Genomic DNA, 18,677 nt, shown 5'->3' with positions numbered 1-18,677 from the left:
CTCAGACTAAAACTCTTCCCTGTATTATTTTCCATTCAAAAAGCTGTCCTTATTGCTGCATGCTGATGGGACGTGCACTTGACTGTTTTTCTTAAAGTGTTGCAAGGTTACCATAACCTTTTGTACTTTCCCCTTAGGTTTTGGTGCTGGTGTGTAACCTGAGACAGTGGCACAAAATTCTTTCATGGGCTCTTCCTGTGTGAAACTAGATTTGACCCACCCAGAGAATAAGTACTCAATCCCAACCTTATGAACATTGAGTGCTACCCAATGAGCTGGGCTATTGTTTCCAGACTGATAGTCACCCCTGAGTCACACATACAGACAAAGTCCCAGGCCAGGCTGGAGCCAGCAGTTGGAGATCCAGTGGTGAACTAGAGGCTGACTGCTGTCATGGATCCTAGGTTTTCCTAGAAGAGACAGGAGATAAATAAATAGGTAACTTCAGACAGTGATGTGTTGTGATAGAGAATAACAAGACCGGGGCATGGCCTGGGGCATGGGGAAAGACCTCACTATATATGATGTTAGAAATGAGAACAGAATAATAAGAAGAGGACCCAGCTGGGCAAAGAGATAGCAGAGGAATCTTACAAGAGGTCTTGAAGCAGAAACCAGCTTGGTGTGTTCAGTGAACAGGAAGGAAGCCAGTGTGGCTAAAATGGAGTCAGCAAGGGATTGAATGGTAGGAAATGAAGTTTGAAAAGAGCTAGAGACCAGATCTTGTCAGGCCTTGGAGACCATGGCACAGGCTTTAAATGTATTCTAAGTCCATGGTCTTTTGGCTTAAGGCCTCGTGTGATGTTCTAGGTAAGTTTATATATTAAGGATTTAGACATGCAGCACTAGTGAGTCGAGAGGACCTGCCTGCAGTTTGAATCCTGACAGGGCACACAGTAGAACAGTTAAGGTTGGAGTAAGGGAGGGAGAGAAGCTCAGCCAAGCACTGGAACCCATAAAGGCTAGGGAAGCCCCCTGGGAAACAGAGAAAGTGAAGCAGCAAGCTGTCTGGGGAACCAGAGGCAGCCGAGTAAGCATGCAGGACCTCAGGATGGGAGACAGGGAGCCAGAGTCTGTTTTTCTGTGTCTGCTGGGAAAACCAAGCAGTGGGAAGAATAAAGAATATTTTCCATTTTAGCCACAAATTACACTGCATTCTGCCCTGGGTTTCAGGCATGCCTGTAGACTTAGGTGCTATGCCACATGACTGCCTCAGTCCTCCTAGATTGAGGCTCTGTCCTTAGAAGCCTTTATTGCTAGATAACTCTGGGGGGTCAGTCATGGGCAAGTTCATAGGACTGAGGGTCAGGCCTAGAAGCTCAGCCTGAGGCTGTGTGTGCTTGAGCTGTGAGGACCAAGACCATTCTGGGGGCTTACGTGATGGTAATAGAAGCTGTGGAGGATCTTGTACTCAGTGAAGGGAGGGATATGAAGTCCTATCTGCTTCATGCTCCTGGTCAGGCCATGAATGCTGCCATGAGGAGGAGTTATTTTAGGAGAGAGAACAAAAGGGAGAGAGAAGATGATGAAGTTGGTAGGATCTCTGTTTTTAGAGTAAGTGTTGTTTGTGAGAGGTCTTGAAGGCTCATCTGGGGAGAGGGACCAGAATGGCAGATCAGGGTCACACTGGATGATCGGATGGCTTTGGAACAGAAAGAATGGCCCCTGGATTTGTGCTGTAGGAAGCATTGCCCAAATTGAACTTGGGGTTTCCTTGTCATTTGGACCCTTATTTGATCCTTACTCAGACACAACTGAATGTGGATCACGACTTTTCTTTAGCTTTCCACGTAACTCCTGTTTTAAGTCAGTCTCCTAATCTCACTCTTCGTAAGGCCCCTGTCTGGGACCACCTCCCATCTGTCATGCAATTTTTCCATCTTCAATTCACCCACATCGTTATGATTTCCTTCAGAAACCCCATTGAGGCGCTACAAGTCTCCCTATCTCCAGTTCTCCATGGTGTTGCCCTTGACTGTGGGGTGCAGGGCAGTCATCTCCAGGTTGATAGAAGACCTCCACCTACTGTAATGATTGGATCCCTTGGCTCAAGAAATCAAAGCAGACAAAGCATGCTGAAGAAAGGGGTGAAGAACTGTCGATCTGATCCCCACCTACCATTGGCCTCGTGAATTCCAATAGTGTCGAATTCCTGCTTGCCTCCTGGCCCAGAGAGAGAGAGAGACCCAGGTGAGGCTCGTGAAGTGTCACCAGGATTGTTTTCAGAGCTGAGGTCCATGGACCTGATAAGAGAGAGACATGTTGATTCCACAAACACTCACTGAGCTTATACCATGTACCTGACACTGTGCTTAAACCCCAGATACATGGAGATGAATCAAACATGGCGTCTGCAATCCTGAAACTGACAGTTCGTGAGGAATAAAGACAAGAAAATCATCTTGTTGAAGGAGGGTAATGAGGCTGGAGATGGGAAGGATCTGAACTATGGCATGGGCACCAGCAGTAGAAAGTGGAGGAGTGGCAGACTAGGAGAATGTTTAAAGAGATAGGGTCTCTAGGCCCTGAGACTGATTGAGGTAAGTGTGTGGGAGGAGGTAGCCCAAGTGAGTACCTTGGTTTCAGCCTTTGGTTTCTGCTCAAAGGGCCATGGTTCAGTTCACTAAGTTAGGGAATATAAAAGAAGAAGAAGAAGGTTTAAGGGGTAAGATGATTCACTCATCTGGGACATTTTGAACTTGGGAAATTCCACTGAAGATGTCCACTAAGAATTTGGACAAATGAGTTTGGAGCTCAGCTGAGAGATCTGAGCTGGTGATAGAGATTTGAAAGTCCTCACCAGGCGGGTGATCAATAAAGCCAAGATTTTAGCCAGGAAGAGGGCCTTGCATGGGGAAGGATTAGTATTAAACTCTGCTTCAACCCTTTATTCCCTCCAACTTCTTAAGAAGGCAAACTACAGCAGCTCTCTCCTCTCACCTCCCTTCCACTTCGTCATCATCTGCAGTCTTAGTTTTGCTTCCATCATTCCTTTGAAACTATCTCACAGGTTGCAGGTAACTTTAATGGCAAATGCAAATAGATAATGTTGCTGCTATTAATGTACTTGATCTCTCCTCAAGAAAACCTGTGTTCACTTCTTGAAACTCCCCTCCCTGGGCATTTGTGGCAGTACTCTCTGCTGATTTCCTTCCTATGGTGTGGCTGCTCTTTGGTCTACTTATTTTTTAGATGACAGGTCCCTGGAGAGGCAGCATCACAAGGGATCCCATCGATTCCAGAGCTGCAACTTATTAGCTTGTGGCCAAGTGCATTAACATTCTGAAGCTCACTTCCTTTCCCCAGCTACAGAATGAGGATAATAATCGCAACTTCCAAGGTTATTGCAAGAATTAAATGGCATCTAAGGCAATTAAAGAGTAGCAGCTCTTATTCTTCAGTGTGTTTATAGGTGAATGGCAATACCTAGCAGAAAGGAAATGGTTTAAGAGTGTGGTTACCAAAATGTGGTCACCTGACCAGCAGCATCAGTAGCACCAGCGCCAGTATTCCCGAGAAACTTATTAGAAATGCAGATTCTCAGGTCCACTCCAAGCCTGCTGAGGCTGGGGCCCAGGAGTTTGTTGTAAGAAGTTTTTTAGGTGATTTTGAACATGTACACTCATGTATGAAAACACTAGTTTAAGATAAGGAACAATGAAGTCCTTGAGGAGAGGGTAAGATCCAAAGGAAAGGTGGAGACTGGTAGTCAGTTGGAGGGTGGAGGCATGTCTCCAACTGAGATGGGAAGGTCAGAGATTTAACCTTTAACCCTACCAGAAACCCTGCTGCTGTCTACAAACACTCTACCCTCTGGTTACTCTGAACCACTTGATAGTGCTATATGATATGATAGCACAGTTCTTTTGGGCATGGCACTTTCTCTGGAATACATTCATTCCTCTTTTCATCCTAGAAAACTCTTATTACCCTTTAGTCACAAGTGAAATGCTCCCTCATGTCTGAAGTCATCCCTTATTCACCTAGGCAAGTGGTCACTCCCTCCTCCATGTCCCCATGACATGTGTCATATCATGTCCTAATTTGTGTTCATCTTACTCTGTTTCTTCTAGTAGTTAGGGCATTCCTTAACGGCAAAGAATGTGAGCTATTCTTCTACATATCCCCAGGGCATAGTGTAGGCACAGTGCTGGGTACTCAGTTGATATTAAATGAATGCTTCTTGTATAGAAGAAAGAGGAGTAGTAATAATAACTCATGGTTATACAAAACTTATGTTTCAAGTACTATCACATATACTCACTGAGTGCTTAGTAGGGGAAATTTGCCAGCCAGCCTAGTAGAGATGTGAATGTAAGGGTAGGGATAAGTTAGATAATATGCTCAAGCTTGGTCAGCTAATAAAGAGGTAGAGACAGGTTTTATTCCCTGTCTCTACCTCTTTATTATTCTCTATTTCCAAATCTATTGTTTTTCCCTCTCCTTAGCACTGCCCCTAAAATATTTGGAGGAACATAGGCTTAATGTATGCACATCTCAGTAGAAACTGGTCTGACCCTATCTATTCTTGACCTGCCTGATTTTAGGTGGAGATGGTGAGGCTGGTGATGATGAAGGGCTGCTAATGATGATGGCAGAGCTCAGCTTCCGGCCTCTTGTTGGCTCTCCCAAATAAAGAGGACCGCAGCCTGCTTCCTTTCATTCCCAAGTCCAGTTCTTCCCCAAGCAGGATGCCTACTGATCACTAGGCATTTATCATCTTCAATGTATTGGTTTAACACTGGTATGAGAGAGCATCTCTTCCTTACAGCCCTGCTTTAAGCAAATGCAAAATAGAAAAGTTGAGATTAAATCTTAGGGGAACCTGTAGACACTGCCCCCTCAAGGAGATAGAGTATAACTCCTCACTCTTTAAATGTGAACTGAATGTAGTGACTTCCTTCTAAAGAGTAAAGTATGGAAAGGAGAAAAAGAGTAACTATGCAGGAGGGAAACCTGACAAAAAACTCTACCTCCACCAAGAGATCAAAGTTAACATTGTCACTGATAGGTCATATTATAGCCTGTATTGTTGATATGAAGGGATGAATACGGCACTTTACCTCTGCGGTCTTCCTCCTCCAAACCTACAACTTCAGTCTAATTGTGGGAAAAACTTCAGACAAACCCATATGGAGAAGCATTCTACCATGTACTTGACCAGTACCCCTCAAAACTGTCAAGGTCGTCAAAAACAAGGAAAGTCTGAGAAACTCCATAGTCTGGAGGAGCCTAAGGAGACACGGTGACCACAAACAGTGGTTGGATAGGATCTTGGAACAGAAAACAGCCAGTGGGTAAAAACGTAGAAAATACAAATCAAGTATGAACTTTAATAATAGCTTGCAGTATTTGTTCATTGGTTGTGAAAAATGAACCCACACAACATAATGGAGAAAACTGGGTGTGAAGTGTGTATGCATATATAGAGGAAAACTTCAAAGATAGTATATAGACTATATATTCTGAATATAAATATTTTCAAAAGAGCAATTCTATGGTGTAACATGAATATCACTGTGCTACTTGCTATTAGAGAATTGGAATAGGAGCCATAGTATGAGAACAGAAACAGGATAACAGGGACAAAGAAACAAACACAGATGACAACTAGGCTCATGTCTTAACAATGGTGACATTAGCTAAGTGCTTGCTAATCACCTGCCTTTGATATAATCATGAAGCTGATTAGGCCTTACTTTTGTGTAACACCTTACAGTTTACAAAGCTCTCTCACAGGCATTCACTCATGTGATCTGCACAATACCTCTGTCGCTTAGGTGGGACAAGAGTTGTCATCTCTGTTTTAAAAGGAAAGGGAAGCACTAAGAATTCTCACCTACCTCTGTGTGCAGGTGCACCAGCGTGGCACTCTCTGTATGTTGGCTAATTTATATAAAATGCATGGTAATTTGTCATGTTGCACATTTACAGATCAGGAATATAATTACAGATGAGGAAACTAAGGTTCTGGAAATTTCCCAAGGTTACTTGACTAGTTAATGTTAGAGCTAAGAGTTAAGCTCAGGTGTTCTGGTCTCAAGGCTGCTTCCTTTTTCATTACACTGCAGGCTTTTTATGTGATGATTACATAGAGTGTAGTTAAAGTAACAGTGTTTTACCATGAATCTTCAAATCTTTAATTTGCCAGTGAGTGGAGAGTTTCAATTAGCTTCCATTATCAGAACCAGTTATTATATGTGAAGTCTGCTTTACTCACTGTCATCTTTACAAGTAACTCTGCGAGCTTGGAGGGCAGTTGGTAATCTTTGTGTTTCACTTGGCCTCTTGTGTTTGGATAGTGTCTCATGTACGAGATGGAAACTATGGCTTCCAGAAAAAAGGGCTCATCAATGTAAACATGAGAGGGGGTGATTTGTCAACAAGCACTAGAACATCTATGTCAAAATGAATAATATTCTTTAAGGTAGTTGCTTTGAGAGGACAACCAAGTCAATCACTTTTTAGTTGTGTCTCATTTATATGCAAAATAGTCATGCCACCTGCCTTGATAGGGTTAGCATTGAAATCCTTCTGTTTCTGTGGTGGTCTCTGAGCTCCTTCTGGGCAGGGCTGAGTCTTCTCCCCACTGTGTCCTCAGTGTCCAGCACAGGGCCCAGCCCTCCAAGATGCCCAGACCATGTTTGTTGAGGGGAACTGAATCAAAGCTCATTCTCCAGGACAGAATTGTCACTGCAAGGTGGAGGCTCGTCCAAAGACATCTCATTCCCCTTGGTCCATGGACTGAAGAAGGCGGACAACCACTGGACAGGAAACCTTAACAGAGGCTATCTCAGATGCCTGACTCCTCCACAGGATTCTTAGTCATCCTCTACAGTTGTATTTATTTATTTGAGTCCATGCCATCTTGGGCCATATTTCCTGCTCCTCCGTTCCTACTTCCCTTTCCCCTATTTCTTCCTGGACTGTCCAGATCTGCCTTGAGGACCACCCTGAACCCAGTCTCACCTTTACTAACATATGGTTGTTTCCTCTTTCCTTCATCTCAGGAACCAAGCACAGGTTGTTTTTTGTTTTTTGTTTTTTGTTTTTTTTCCCTCTCCTTGCACTATTCCTCACTTGGGAATCCTCTGGCAGAGGAACTGGTAACATGGAACCTATGAACCAGACTTCCCTCTTTTCTACTCACCACTGGTATTTTAGCACACATCTGGTTTTCTGGGTTTTAAGGCAGAACTTATCTCTAGGCCAGAGACCGGAAAAAGGGTCAAAGAATCATCAGAACTTTCATTATAATGAACCTCAGGAAGAGCCCTGCCATGTACCCTCTTCTTTTCTTTGCAGAATCCCTACTGGGTGCTGTTATCCACCAGCCCACCTTCAGCTTTCCTCATCAAAATCTTATAGGAAAATATCATTAGTGGGAGTAAAACTACGAATTAATACTGAAGCAACAAGAAAGAAGTGTGACTCCCTTTTGATGTTTGGTCTAATGTAGAAGAAGATAAATGAGCATTGTTCCAGTCCTTGTAGAAATAGATTTATAAGCTGTCACTCATCCAGAGTGGTCCCAACCTGCACTTACCTTGTTCTCAATTGTGTGATGAAAAGCCTGCTGGGCTAGGAGTTTAGAGCCCTGATTCTATCATGAGGTTTATGAAAAACTGAGTATCCCTTGTTTACACCATCTGTAAATGAAAGTGCTAATTATTAAATGACTTCAGCCTTAACACTCATGTCCATCCCCATTTATTAAGCCAGCTCAACCCTGCGCTCAGCTCCAGACATGCAGGAAGAAAAACACATCATTTTTTTCCTCAAGTTCCCCACAGGCTCGTGCCCAAGATAATCCTCACTCCCACATTGGGAAGTGCTTCCTAAAGCTTTTAGTATGTGGGTGTCACTTTCGCTTTCTTAGACTGTGAGGTCCCCAGGGGCAGTGGTCAAATCCACTTTCTTCTGTCTCCTACCATTCCTGCCAACAAGGTCTACACCCCGTGGGTGCACAAAGGTTTTTAGGAAGATGTCTTCTAGGCCACAAAGGCCCTTGGCCTACAGTACAACTTTCAAAGGCTAGATGGCACTGTTGCTAGAGCCAAATCAGGTGTATTCTGAAATAGTGGTCAGGAGGGAAGAGAGATTAGAGGAGGGGGCCCTGGAACATTCAGAGGCTAAGTTTGGTTCTGACACATCGCAGAAATGCAGGACTCCTACCTCACCAGCACCGAGTGCTTTGCCACTTTCATGGCATTTTTACAAACATGGCATCAAATGGTCTTTAGAACAACCCTGTATCACTTATCATTTTATAGAAGTGCAGCTCAGAGAAAGCAAGTGGCTGGACTAAAGTTACATGGCAATTAATTGGTGGAGATTTTTACCATTCATACATACCTTGTTGATATCACCCAACCCCATGAAGATTGTCAGAGTAAGCCAAAGGACTCCACGTCAGACACATGGTTGTCCCAGAAGGGCAGCTTGGGTGCACTGCACCCAGTCTGAGGAGAAAAGGTAGAGCTCTCAGTCAGACTGACTGCAAGGCATCGGCTCAACCTGTATCTAGAAATGTCTGCATCTGTAACCAGGAGAGAACACAGTCGTTTTGGGGTAAACAAATGACAACACATAAAAGTTCTTTCAAGAACAAAAACTGTGGGTAATTTGTCCACTTAATAGGACCTATGGTTGATGTTTTATTTAGAGAATGCTCTATTTTAGGATGTTGCCCTGCGGTTGGGTTGTATATGTCATTTGTCCATTGCTTTACCATGTTCACATGTTTCTCATTAAAACAAAACAAACAAAACCATGCCGTGTGGTAGGCAAGATGAGTGTTGCAATTGTGCCCATTTTATGATAAAAAAAATAGAGGGTCCAAAAACTTAAGAGACGTTCAAGAGCGTGCAGCTGATAAGTGGTTGAACTTTTTAAAACTTCAGACCAGAATGAGGCAGAACTCAAATCTTGTCCTCTTTTTGCCATAGTTTCTTCAGGCTACCTAGAAATCACAAAATTAGGAGAGCTGTTGTTAATATGGAAGGTAAGGCATTGGAGACTAGAAAAATACATATATAAAATGATGCATGATTAACGATATGCAAGTGTATGCAAATTAAGAGAAAATTATTATCTGTTATTTGTGCCTTCTTATTTTCTCTACTCTCCTGTTTCTTCCCAGGATGATGATGAAGATAAGCTGACCTGGAGAGATCGTTTCCCAGGTTACCTGATAAACTTCGTCTCCATCTTGTTCATGGTAATTTCCTTGAGGGAACATCTGCCTATGACTTATGCTTGTTAGATCCTGTTAAATGAACACTGTGGGTGTGTTTTTCTGTTACACTATGGGAATAATGAGAGGCTAATAAAGATGAATCCCTCTGTAGAAGGACAGGATCTTATCTGATAGCGAGGCCATTTCTGGTATCCGTCACCTGAAGAGGGGAAGGTGATTTTCTCAGACAGAACACCAGACCTGGAAGGGGTCAGTGGCCTTCTGTAGCTATTGAAGGAGTTTCTATCTTCCTAGAAAGGAGAGGGTAGAAGGTGGTTCTATCTTCCCAGCCTTGACTACAGATGTTTGAAGTTGGAACTACATGCGGTAGGTTGGTGGTGAGATGGTACCTTCTACATTGGGACAGACCGAGACCTTGGAAGAAGTAATCAGGTAGATGGCTATAGAATTGCGGCAGCTTGTTGAAGCTGTGGGCTGGCTCTCTCTGATGATTTGTGGAATAGAACAGAGTCTGGTAGCCACAGGAGACAGCCAGCCTGGGCTTTCTAAGCTGCTTCTTTAGTTTGCCAGTAGTTGCTATGTTTATTTCTGTGTTCTCCCTGAGTGTTTGAGAGGGCCTGTTTGACAGGCCCAGATTGTCTCAGTTGTGTCAAGGAAGGTAAGGAAGGGGTCTGTGATTCATATTTGAGTCATATCAATAAAGTGGTAGAAGGCTGGTCTTGGGAGCCAGGATGAGTGATCCAAAAGTAAGTGAAGCTAGAAGGTCTGAGGATATTTGTAACATCTCATCTTGCTGAAAATAACAAAAGGTGAAACTCAGAGGACTGAACATGGGCCACTGAGACATCTGCCCCATCTTTATCGGTAGACTCCTTCTAATATTCAAAACTGGAACTTTTGTTTTAGAAAGGAGTTGTATTCCTACAGTATTTCTAAGCAGGACCGCATATTAGTTGTAGGGTGGAAAAGAGTTTGCTTATTCCAAAAAAAAAAAGGGGGGGGTACTGAAATGATTATAATTTTCTGGACTGACTGGCCACAGGTAACTCTGATCCTGGCCTGATGTTATTGTTGACATCCTGACCATTGAGGACAGGAGCCAAGTCCTAGTCTCAGAAATTTAAAGTGAAGGAAGCATCTATTTCAACAACTTCTCTCACAGATGAACTGCAGAGGTGATGGGTGCCTTGCCAGAACTTAGAAGTCTACATTTGTTATCTTCTCATTGCTTAACAAGAGCAGGACATGTAGAATGTATTCAACAACATGTGGTGAATTGCAATGTGTTACGCTGGAATGATATAAAGTTTAATTTAGCACTTCAAAGCCTCCCACAATATGCATCTTGTTGTCAGAGATTATTCATTCATTCAAGAAATATTTAATGGGTGCCAACTATGTGCTTGACGCTATTCTTAGGCCTTCGGGGTAGAGCATAAAATAAAACAAAATAATCCCTCCCTTAAGGAGTTTATAGATAACAAATATGTACATAAATAAGAAAATAGCTAAGTAAAATACTTCTACCTCCATTAGTGATAGGTTAGGATGTTTATAGTATCTCATCTTGCTGAAAATAACAAAAATAATATTGGATAAATATATTTTTCAATCTTAAAGGCTTGAAGGATTGACAGAATAATAAGGCTAAGCTCTAAGGGAAAATGGGAGGTGCCTCCACCTTGAGGATATTTTCCCATCTAGGCCAATGGCTTTGGTTTTGGAGGTGTTATGGGGGCAAGGAGGGTAGAAATCAGGGGAAATGACTCACTCAAAGTGGGGATTCTAACAGGAAGTCATCACCAATTAAACTGGAACTCCAAAAGGCTACATTCTTAGAATAAAGATGATAGAACTAAGTCAACCCCATTTCCTGTTAATGGGACTGCATAGAAAACTATGTTCTAAGTAGAACAGGGAGAAAGACAGAAATATGTCCCTGAGAAGTGGCCACGGGCAATTGCCTTGTGGATTCACAGCCTAGTTCATCACACGAGAGGACCAGGGTATTACCCTGGAACAATGTGTGGCACATGAGATCAAGGGGTCAGGGAGGTGTTTATAAAAGAGCGTTCTGTTATGGAATTTGGGCAACAAACTGGAGTATCAAATATCGTTCCCTCCTCCGTCCCCTGTGACTAAACCTTGGCAGAAGATTTCAGGACCTTGGCCATGAGGACGATTTTAGGGATGTCAGTCTGCCAGATCAGCTGGGGATGTTTTTCATAGGATGACAAGAGCCAAGAAATGTCACATGCTGTGCCCTTCTTCCCCACCATGATAGAGACCTGCATGGATAAAGATAAATTTACTCTTTCTTCTCCAATCCAGTATGCTGAGCTAAAGTTTCAATTTGAATTGACCCCCTTTGGGTTTTCTTTTTATATGACAGGGGATTAGCACAGGCAATGTCCTTCCTTTCTCTAGAGCAAGGTGCCTGAGCCCTCCTCCTATGCCCAACACAGCCACTTACACTTGTATATTGGGAATCAGCCATCAGAAAACCTCTTCCATTGCTTGGATTATTGCAATGGCCTCCTAACTGATCCCCCTGCTTTTACACTGTCCTCCCTACTGATTTTTGTAAAATCTAGGTCTGATAGTAGCACTCCTTTGCTCCAAACCCTCTAAAGTTTTCACATCTCATGAGATGTAGAGCCAACTCTGCAGGGCTGGTTCCCCTCCTCTCCACCCCGCCATGTCCCGCTCCGACTCTCCCTTTGCTCAATCAGGTCCTTGCTGAAATGTCACCTTCTCACCTAAGCCTTTCCTGACCACCCTATTTTAAATTGCAATATTTCCCTATAACCCTGTTCTGCTTTATTTGCTTTCATAGTGTTTATCACACCATATATACTCTATATTTTACCTATTTATTAGTTTATTGTCTATCTCCATTAGAGGATCAACATCCAAGAAGTTTGTATCTTTGTTCACCAGTATATCCTTGACACCTAAAATGGTGACTGGCACATAGTAGGTACTCAAGGCATCTTTTATGAATGACTGAATGAGAAAATAAATTAAGAAGATGCCAGAGACAACTTATGTCATTAGTGTGTGTATTTTTAAAAATTGAGCTACTATTATGTGCCATGCCCTAGACTGGGCACTCTCCCACTAGTTTCTTCTCGCAGAGGTTGCTTCTGCCTGTGCATTTCTACTTACTCCTCTTTATTCTTTCCTCCAAGCCTTTCCCATAGAAAACAGTCCCAAAGCTGCTTCCATGGAGTTTCCTCTCACTAATCCCCCTGCTCTCTGCTCAGAGCATACCAGAAGCTGAGGCTGGTGACTCTGTCCAGCTGCTACTAGGCTCAACAGTTGTTATGTGCAATGGTTTTCTTAACTTTGTTTCAGAATGCAAGTCCTAGAGGGTAAGGATCAAACTTGCTCTCCTCCCTGTCTCTCTTAAAGTGTCAAATAGGGCTATGGACTTTGTAGCCTGGCTTCCATTGCAATTTGGCTGTGCCCAGAAGTAAATTATGGGATTAAAACACCAAAAGCAACAAGGACCATGATAATGTGACCATGTGTGGAGGATCAGCAAATCTTTACCAAACAGATTCCGCACCTGAGGCACCTCGATGAAACAGCTGAAGTCACAGGATGCAGCACAAAACCAAGCTGCGCTTTTGCCCTAGGTCGGGGAGACTGACCACAAATATGAAATATACCCAGCACAGTGGTTTGCACCATAAGTGGTCAGAAAATATTTATTGAAGTTAATCAATAAAATCAATAATGCAGCCAAAGTGGTGAAAATAGTGCTGGACTTAGTGTCAGAATCTGTGAGTTCTAATGGGGGTTCTAGAGAGATAATGGGAGTCAGGATGGGATTGTAGACTTTGCAGCCATAGAGCAGGGTTCAAATCCTGGGTAGCACTAAATTGCTTCTACAAAAGAAATATCTTCTGTGGTAATTATAAGGATTAGTGCTAGTGAAAATATGCTCTGAATCAGGACAAAGAGAGGCTACACATGGATCTGCTGTTGTTGGTGACGATGTTATTACCATTAGTATATCAGCTCTACCATGTACCTTCTGGACCTGGGACCAATCACATTGCTGTTTCTTAGGCATCAGTTTCTTATATGTGAGATCAAAGGCTAAACATAAATCTCTCGAAATGCTGAAGTTCTTTTAATTCCTACCATGATCCAGGAGACCAGGGTCATTGTCCATACCTTGTGGTCTTGAACAAATCTGTTTTCATGCCAGTTTCTTCATCTGTATGATGGTCATGGCACTGGCTGGTGCTCTCCAAGCTCTTCCAGTTGGAAAACAGTGAATTTTGAGGTGCTTATGGGAAAAACCGAAGGGGAGGTTCAGAACCTGATTTCTGTAATGGGATGGAAAATCCAGACCAGAGAAGTTAAGATTGTAAAGAACAGCATCAGAGGGCTGGGAAGGGACATAGTGGGAGTGGGGCTGGGGAGGTAGACAGGGTAGGAAGAAGGGATTTCCTAAATGAGGAGGGCAGTGACTCTAGAACTTGCAAAGGAATCTTGTTAAAGTGCAGATTCTCCGTCAGCAGGTCTGCAGTTGTGCTAAAGATCCTGCACCAAGCTCCCAGCTGATGGAGCAGGTCCCAGGGATCACACTTCGTGTAGCCAGCAAGAGCTTTCTTCCTTCCCCATTTAGCAACTGGGCCTCTTAGAGAAGGAGGAGAGAAGCTGATCTCCTGTGCACTCGTTTCTCCACGCACCACCCCCAGTCTCCAAAGCAAAGGATGTTTTTGCCATTGTTGTTTTACCCCTAGTCATTCCCCCAACCCCAACCCCAAATACATATACACACACTCACACACTCACGCAGACACACTCACACACACTTCGATGCCCTGGCCGCCCCCGCCTCATCATTGCTTCCATCACTGACCTTCACTGCAAAAGTGATTTTGGGTAAAAAGAATCTCACACCATGTTTTCCAGGCCCTTACTGTCTGGCAGTGACAATCCCAGAGGAATGGGAAGTGAAAATGTCGACAGTGCTGGAGAGCGGCGATGTCTCATCCTGGTTTTCCCACTTACGTGGTCGTGGTTGTCATTCCTCCCTCGTCCTGGAGCCGGGTGTTTCTGCTGCTCCTGCCCCCACCCTGCATCAGAAGAGGGGCCTCCCACAGAGCGATTTTCCCATCCCACCTCTCCTCCACCCAGTCATACACATGTATGAGTACACACACATGCGCACATACACACCCGCCCTCTACCCAGAGAACAACACCATCCTCTCTTCCTCAGGGAGGGCTTCTTTTTCACACCGTGGCCCTCAGGGCAAACACTAATATTTGTAAAGCACAGGGGGATAAACGGCTGAGGCTGCCGTCAGCACACCCCAGGCATCAGCCCCTCCAAGTACCCTGCCCCCAGAGGTCTGAAGACATCCATTCCTCAGACACATCTGCAACCCATTCCCCGTTTGCAGCCCACCAGAGTGTCGGTCACACAGCTTGCAAAGCCCAAGCTTGAGCCCCCTCCCCGCCCCTCCTCTGTATGGAGAGAATGGACAGTCCAGGAGAGCTTGTGTCTTCAGAGGGAACCTTTATACCTGCTCCTTTCTCTCCCCGTGTTTTCTCTTTAGCCCTCCATCCCCTGCCCCCAGAGGAAATATGACCTGAACAGCCTCCTTTGCAAAAAGAATTCTAAGAAAGAAGACTTCACTTGACTGGAACAAATTAGACTTTTTTTCTCTGAGCAGGTTAAACACCTGGCTGCTCTCTTTCTTCCCCCTGCCCCATCTAGGAGGCTTATCCCGGGCCCTTTCTTTTCCTGACATTTGTGGTTCTGGGAAGTAGCCCTCCCTGGGCTGTGATGTGAGAGAGGAGGGAGCCAGTCTGGGAGAGTGCCATGGTATTTTTAGGTTCTAGAGAGGTAATGGGGGATCCTTCGAAGGCAAGTGGCTGCTAGACTTTCCTTTTAAACATAGCAGCGAGAGATTTCGACACCACGTGAGAAATCTGAGTTCTCCATTTCAGATTGCCTGGTAGAGAAACTCGGGTGACTTTTTTTTCCCCTTGGGGACTGACAGTGTGAAAATCTCCCTCCCGTTTTCTGACCCTTTCTTCTTTGGTCAGCCTTCTCGCACCCACCCCATCAAGCTCTCACCCCTTCTCGGCTCAATCACCTTCAATGGCTCACTATTTCTTTTCATTGAGTCCCAGTTTAAATCCCGTTGCTCCACAAACTATTCCCTGAGCACTCAGATCTACTTGCTCCTCTGTATTCTCAGTCCCTTGAACAACTATAGTCTTCACTTAGCACTTAATACATTCTCAGGTATTATTGAGTGTGGTTTAACAGAAATTCTTCTTTTCTCCATAGTAAATTGAAAGCTCCCTCATGAAAACAATCACATCATGTGTATCATACACACCACAGTATCCAATGTTTCTATTCCTAGTTCTTTGTGTGCGTTACAGGCCATTTGGAATCTGATAAAAATGGGAGACATTATCTCCTGAAAAATGCACCAATACTCAGAATTTGAATGAGTTTAGAGGGTTTGCAGTTCCCTTGTTGCCCACCAGCGGACTCCAGGTTAAGAATACCTGATGTAGCACATAGCACTGTTGGCCGAGCAGATAAGAGGTGCTTAGTAATTATCCACGGATGTGTGACTCTTGCTGTTTTTCCTCTACAGATTGCCCTGACCTTCTCAATCGTCTTTGCAGTCATTGTGTATCGTATCACAGTTGCAGCTGCTCTGTCTCTCAACAAGGACACGCGTTCCAATGTCCGGGTGACAGTGACAGCAACGGCAGTCATCATCAACCTTGTGGTCATCCTCATCCTGGATGAGATCTATGGTGCCGTGGCCAAGTGGCTCACCCAAATAGGTACTGTGCCATCGCATCACCTATTTGCCCTGGGCCCCCTTGAACATGGTCAGTTCAATGTGGGCAACACTTTACGTGGTAATGACCCAACATGAGAAAAGGAACGGGAACAGGATGCTTTGTACAGTGCATCTAAATTGGAGAAATGAGGGAGTAGAGTGGTTATGTGCTGTTATGGCCTACCAAGGGCTCCCCTAGGCAGAAATTGTTCTCCAGCCCAGGTCGATTGCCTCACTCTCCCCTAAGAATAATCCATGGGTCTATTCCCTTTAGCCTAACTTAGAAGCAAGCCCAGTTCAACGCTTCCTGTTAAAAATCTCAGAGTTTCAGCTCTCCTCATTTTCCCAGCAGCGTTTATAAAGTTGAGAAAGCCTCTTGATACTTGAGCCCGAGAGGGTCTTATCTATCCCCACATTGTCAGAGGCCTCAGAAAATCCACACATTCCCTGTGCACCAAGCAAACTTCAAAGAGGCATATCAGACTTCCCAAGCTTCAAGCCAGTGAGAAAAATGCAGTGGCCTCAATATTCAGACATGTCATTTGAGCTGCAACCTGCTGTTGCCTGAACACCACTTTTTGGCATTTGTGCTTATTAGGTGGGGGGAGGGCTGAGAGCCGAGACCCTTTCCTCATCGGATTTATTCTGGGTGGCCTGGATGCACTCCCTTTCCCTCGCAATCCAGGGAGTAGGAGTCTCGGCCTCCTATTCACCTCCGGGAAGTTGAATTAATGATATGATGTCTTTAATTCACTGACCAGTTAGAAGCTAGACACTTGATAGGATAACCCCCTCTTTGAGAGAGCCTTCCCTGGGGGACCAGAGAATTCCGGAAAGGCTTCACTTATTCCAGTTACTCGTTCAGTGCCTTTCCCCGGCTGGGCCTCTGTTCACAGTGAGCATTTACCTTTGGTTTCTATGTGGATGTAGGCAATTTACCATCTGGAGTGGCACTTCTGCTCTCTTTAGCCTTGTACATAATTGTAAGTGTTATCTATATGCCTTCATAAACTTCTTGAGACAAGTAAGGAGAGCATTTTACTTCCGCATATTTAGTGGTATACGGGGTTCTATGGAAGCACTTAGGAGGACCAGCCAACACTCCTGAGGGCCCAGGGGAGGCTCGGAGGTAGAGGCCTCCAGTCAGAGAGCTCAGAGATAAGTGGTGGTCCGATAGGCATGTGCAGGGGGAGGAGGGGGTGGGCAGGAGGAGAAGGTTCCTGGCAGAAGAGACAGAATGCGAAATCCAGCACTGAAGAGAGAGATAAGATCCCTCAGGGTCAAGGAGGGCACACAGAGAAGGGGCATGTGCCTGCGCTTATACGATGGGTAGGTGGGTAAAATTTTGGCGGGCCTAGATACCAGGGAGCCGAAGGAGCAGAGATTAGCATACGGAAGAAAGAAAACATGAAGCATTCCCAGGATGCCGTTGGAGTGGTTGTTCTAGGGTCTGTGGCATGTCCAGGGCACAGCATAGTGGGAGACTGGGCCCAGAAAGTTGATGATACCTTTTTTCCTGTGTTTGTTGGAAGACCTCAAATGTCAAGCTGAGGACTCTGCTTATTTTTTAGACAATGGAAAAATATTTGCAGGAGTTCAAAGGGGCATCTAACGAAAAGTATCCATCGTCCTGGCCCGAGTCCTGAACTAGCTGAGAAATGAAGCAAAGGCAGATGTAGACAAAAGCCAGGATATCACCTTTAAAGTGGAAAGGACTCCATCAGCGGAAGCGTCTTAGTTGGAGAGCCCAGTAGGCTTTCTAATTCTGGATTGCAGACCGATAGACCCTCCCAACAGCGGGCAACAGGGGACAGGGCAGCCCTGAAACTCTTAGGACAGACGTGGGGGGCACAGAGGACAACTGCTTCCTGCAGACCCTTTGCTCCTCAAAGGAAGGGCAGAGGAATGGGCAGGCGAGGAGTGCCACTGTCACCTTCCAGACTGACCACTGAGATAAGCTATTTCCCCTTCTGTCACCCAAGACGAGAAATGAGTGAGGTGGCGGAGATGAGTCAGGACATCGCAAATGATCACGCTCCCTCCATGTAGAAGAAACACCAGCAGCTTAGAGAAATGTCGCCTCAGCAGCTCCTGACTCAATTGCTCCAACACCACTGAGGGTCTTTGGAAGGGTGTGATGTGATAGGAGCTGTGTGTTTGCAGAATTACTTGGGCAGGGATATAAGATGCCAGCATGGAGAAAGGCTGGAAGATCTGATGTAAAGATTACTGAGCATGTGGGCAGGAAGCAGGGAAGAGAGGAACAGGGAATGAGGGATGTAGAAATTTCTTCCTGCTACCCATTTGCATTACTTTATTTCACTTTTCTTACACAGCTCCAGAGAGTAGTAAAGACACAACAGAAATGGAGTGGTTGACAATCAAAAACTCATTAGCAAGTATTTAGTGGGCACCTCCCGCATACAAGGCTTGGCATATTCTCTTTGCATTGGGCCCCAGAAGAGTTTCCATACAGTGAAGCTGCATCCACTGTTTCTAATGGTATACCTCACCCTAAAAGTTCTGGCCCCTTCAGGCTGCTAAATCAATGCCCAGTTCTCCCAAAGAAAGTCTGTCAATTGGAAAGGAGAAGAAATTCTAGCAAGTTTATTTTGTTTTTTGTGCTAGTAATACTCATAAATT

The 18,677-nt window shown here is 44.6% G+C and overlaps 1 protein-coding gene across 1 annotated transcript in view; it reads left to right on the top strand.

Moving 5' to 3' along the window:
- The window catches only part of ANO2 (anoctamin 2), a 294,279-nt gene that overhangs the window by 207,591 nt on the left and 68,011 nt on the right, over positions 1-18,677 (top strand). The window contains exons 15-16 of the mRNA XM_054574699.1: positions 9,143-9,220; positions 15,840-16,035. Of these exons, the coding sequence (XP_054430674.1) occupies positions 9,143-9,220; positions 15,840-16,035 (274 nt within the window). The remainder of the gene's footprint in view (positions 1-9,142; positions 9,221-15,839; positions 16,036-18,677) is intronic.

Source organism: Pteronotus mesoamericanus, unplaced genomic scaffold (assembly GCF_021234165.1).
Source record: "Pteronotus mesoamericanus isolate MK-2021 breed Mesoamerican mustached bat unplaced genomic scaffold, CSHL_Meso_final contig_263, whole genome shotgun sequence".
In the NCBI taxonomy this organism is placed as follows: Eukaryota; Metazoa; Chordata; class Mammalia; order Chiroptera; family Mormoopidae; genus Pteronotus; species Pteronotus mesoamericanus.
This window is presented reverse-complemented; position numbering and strand designations above follow the sequence as displayed.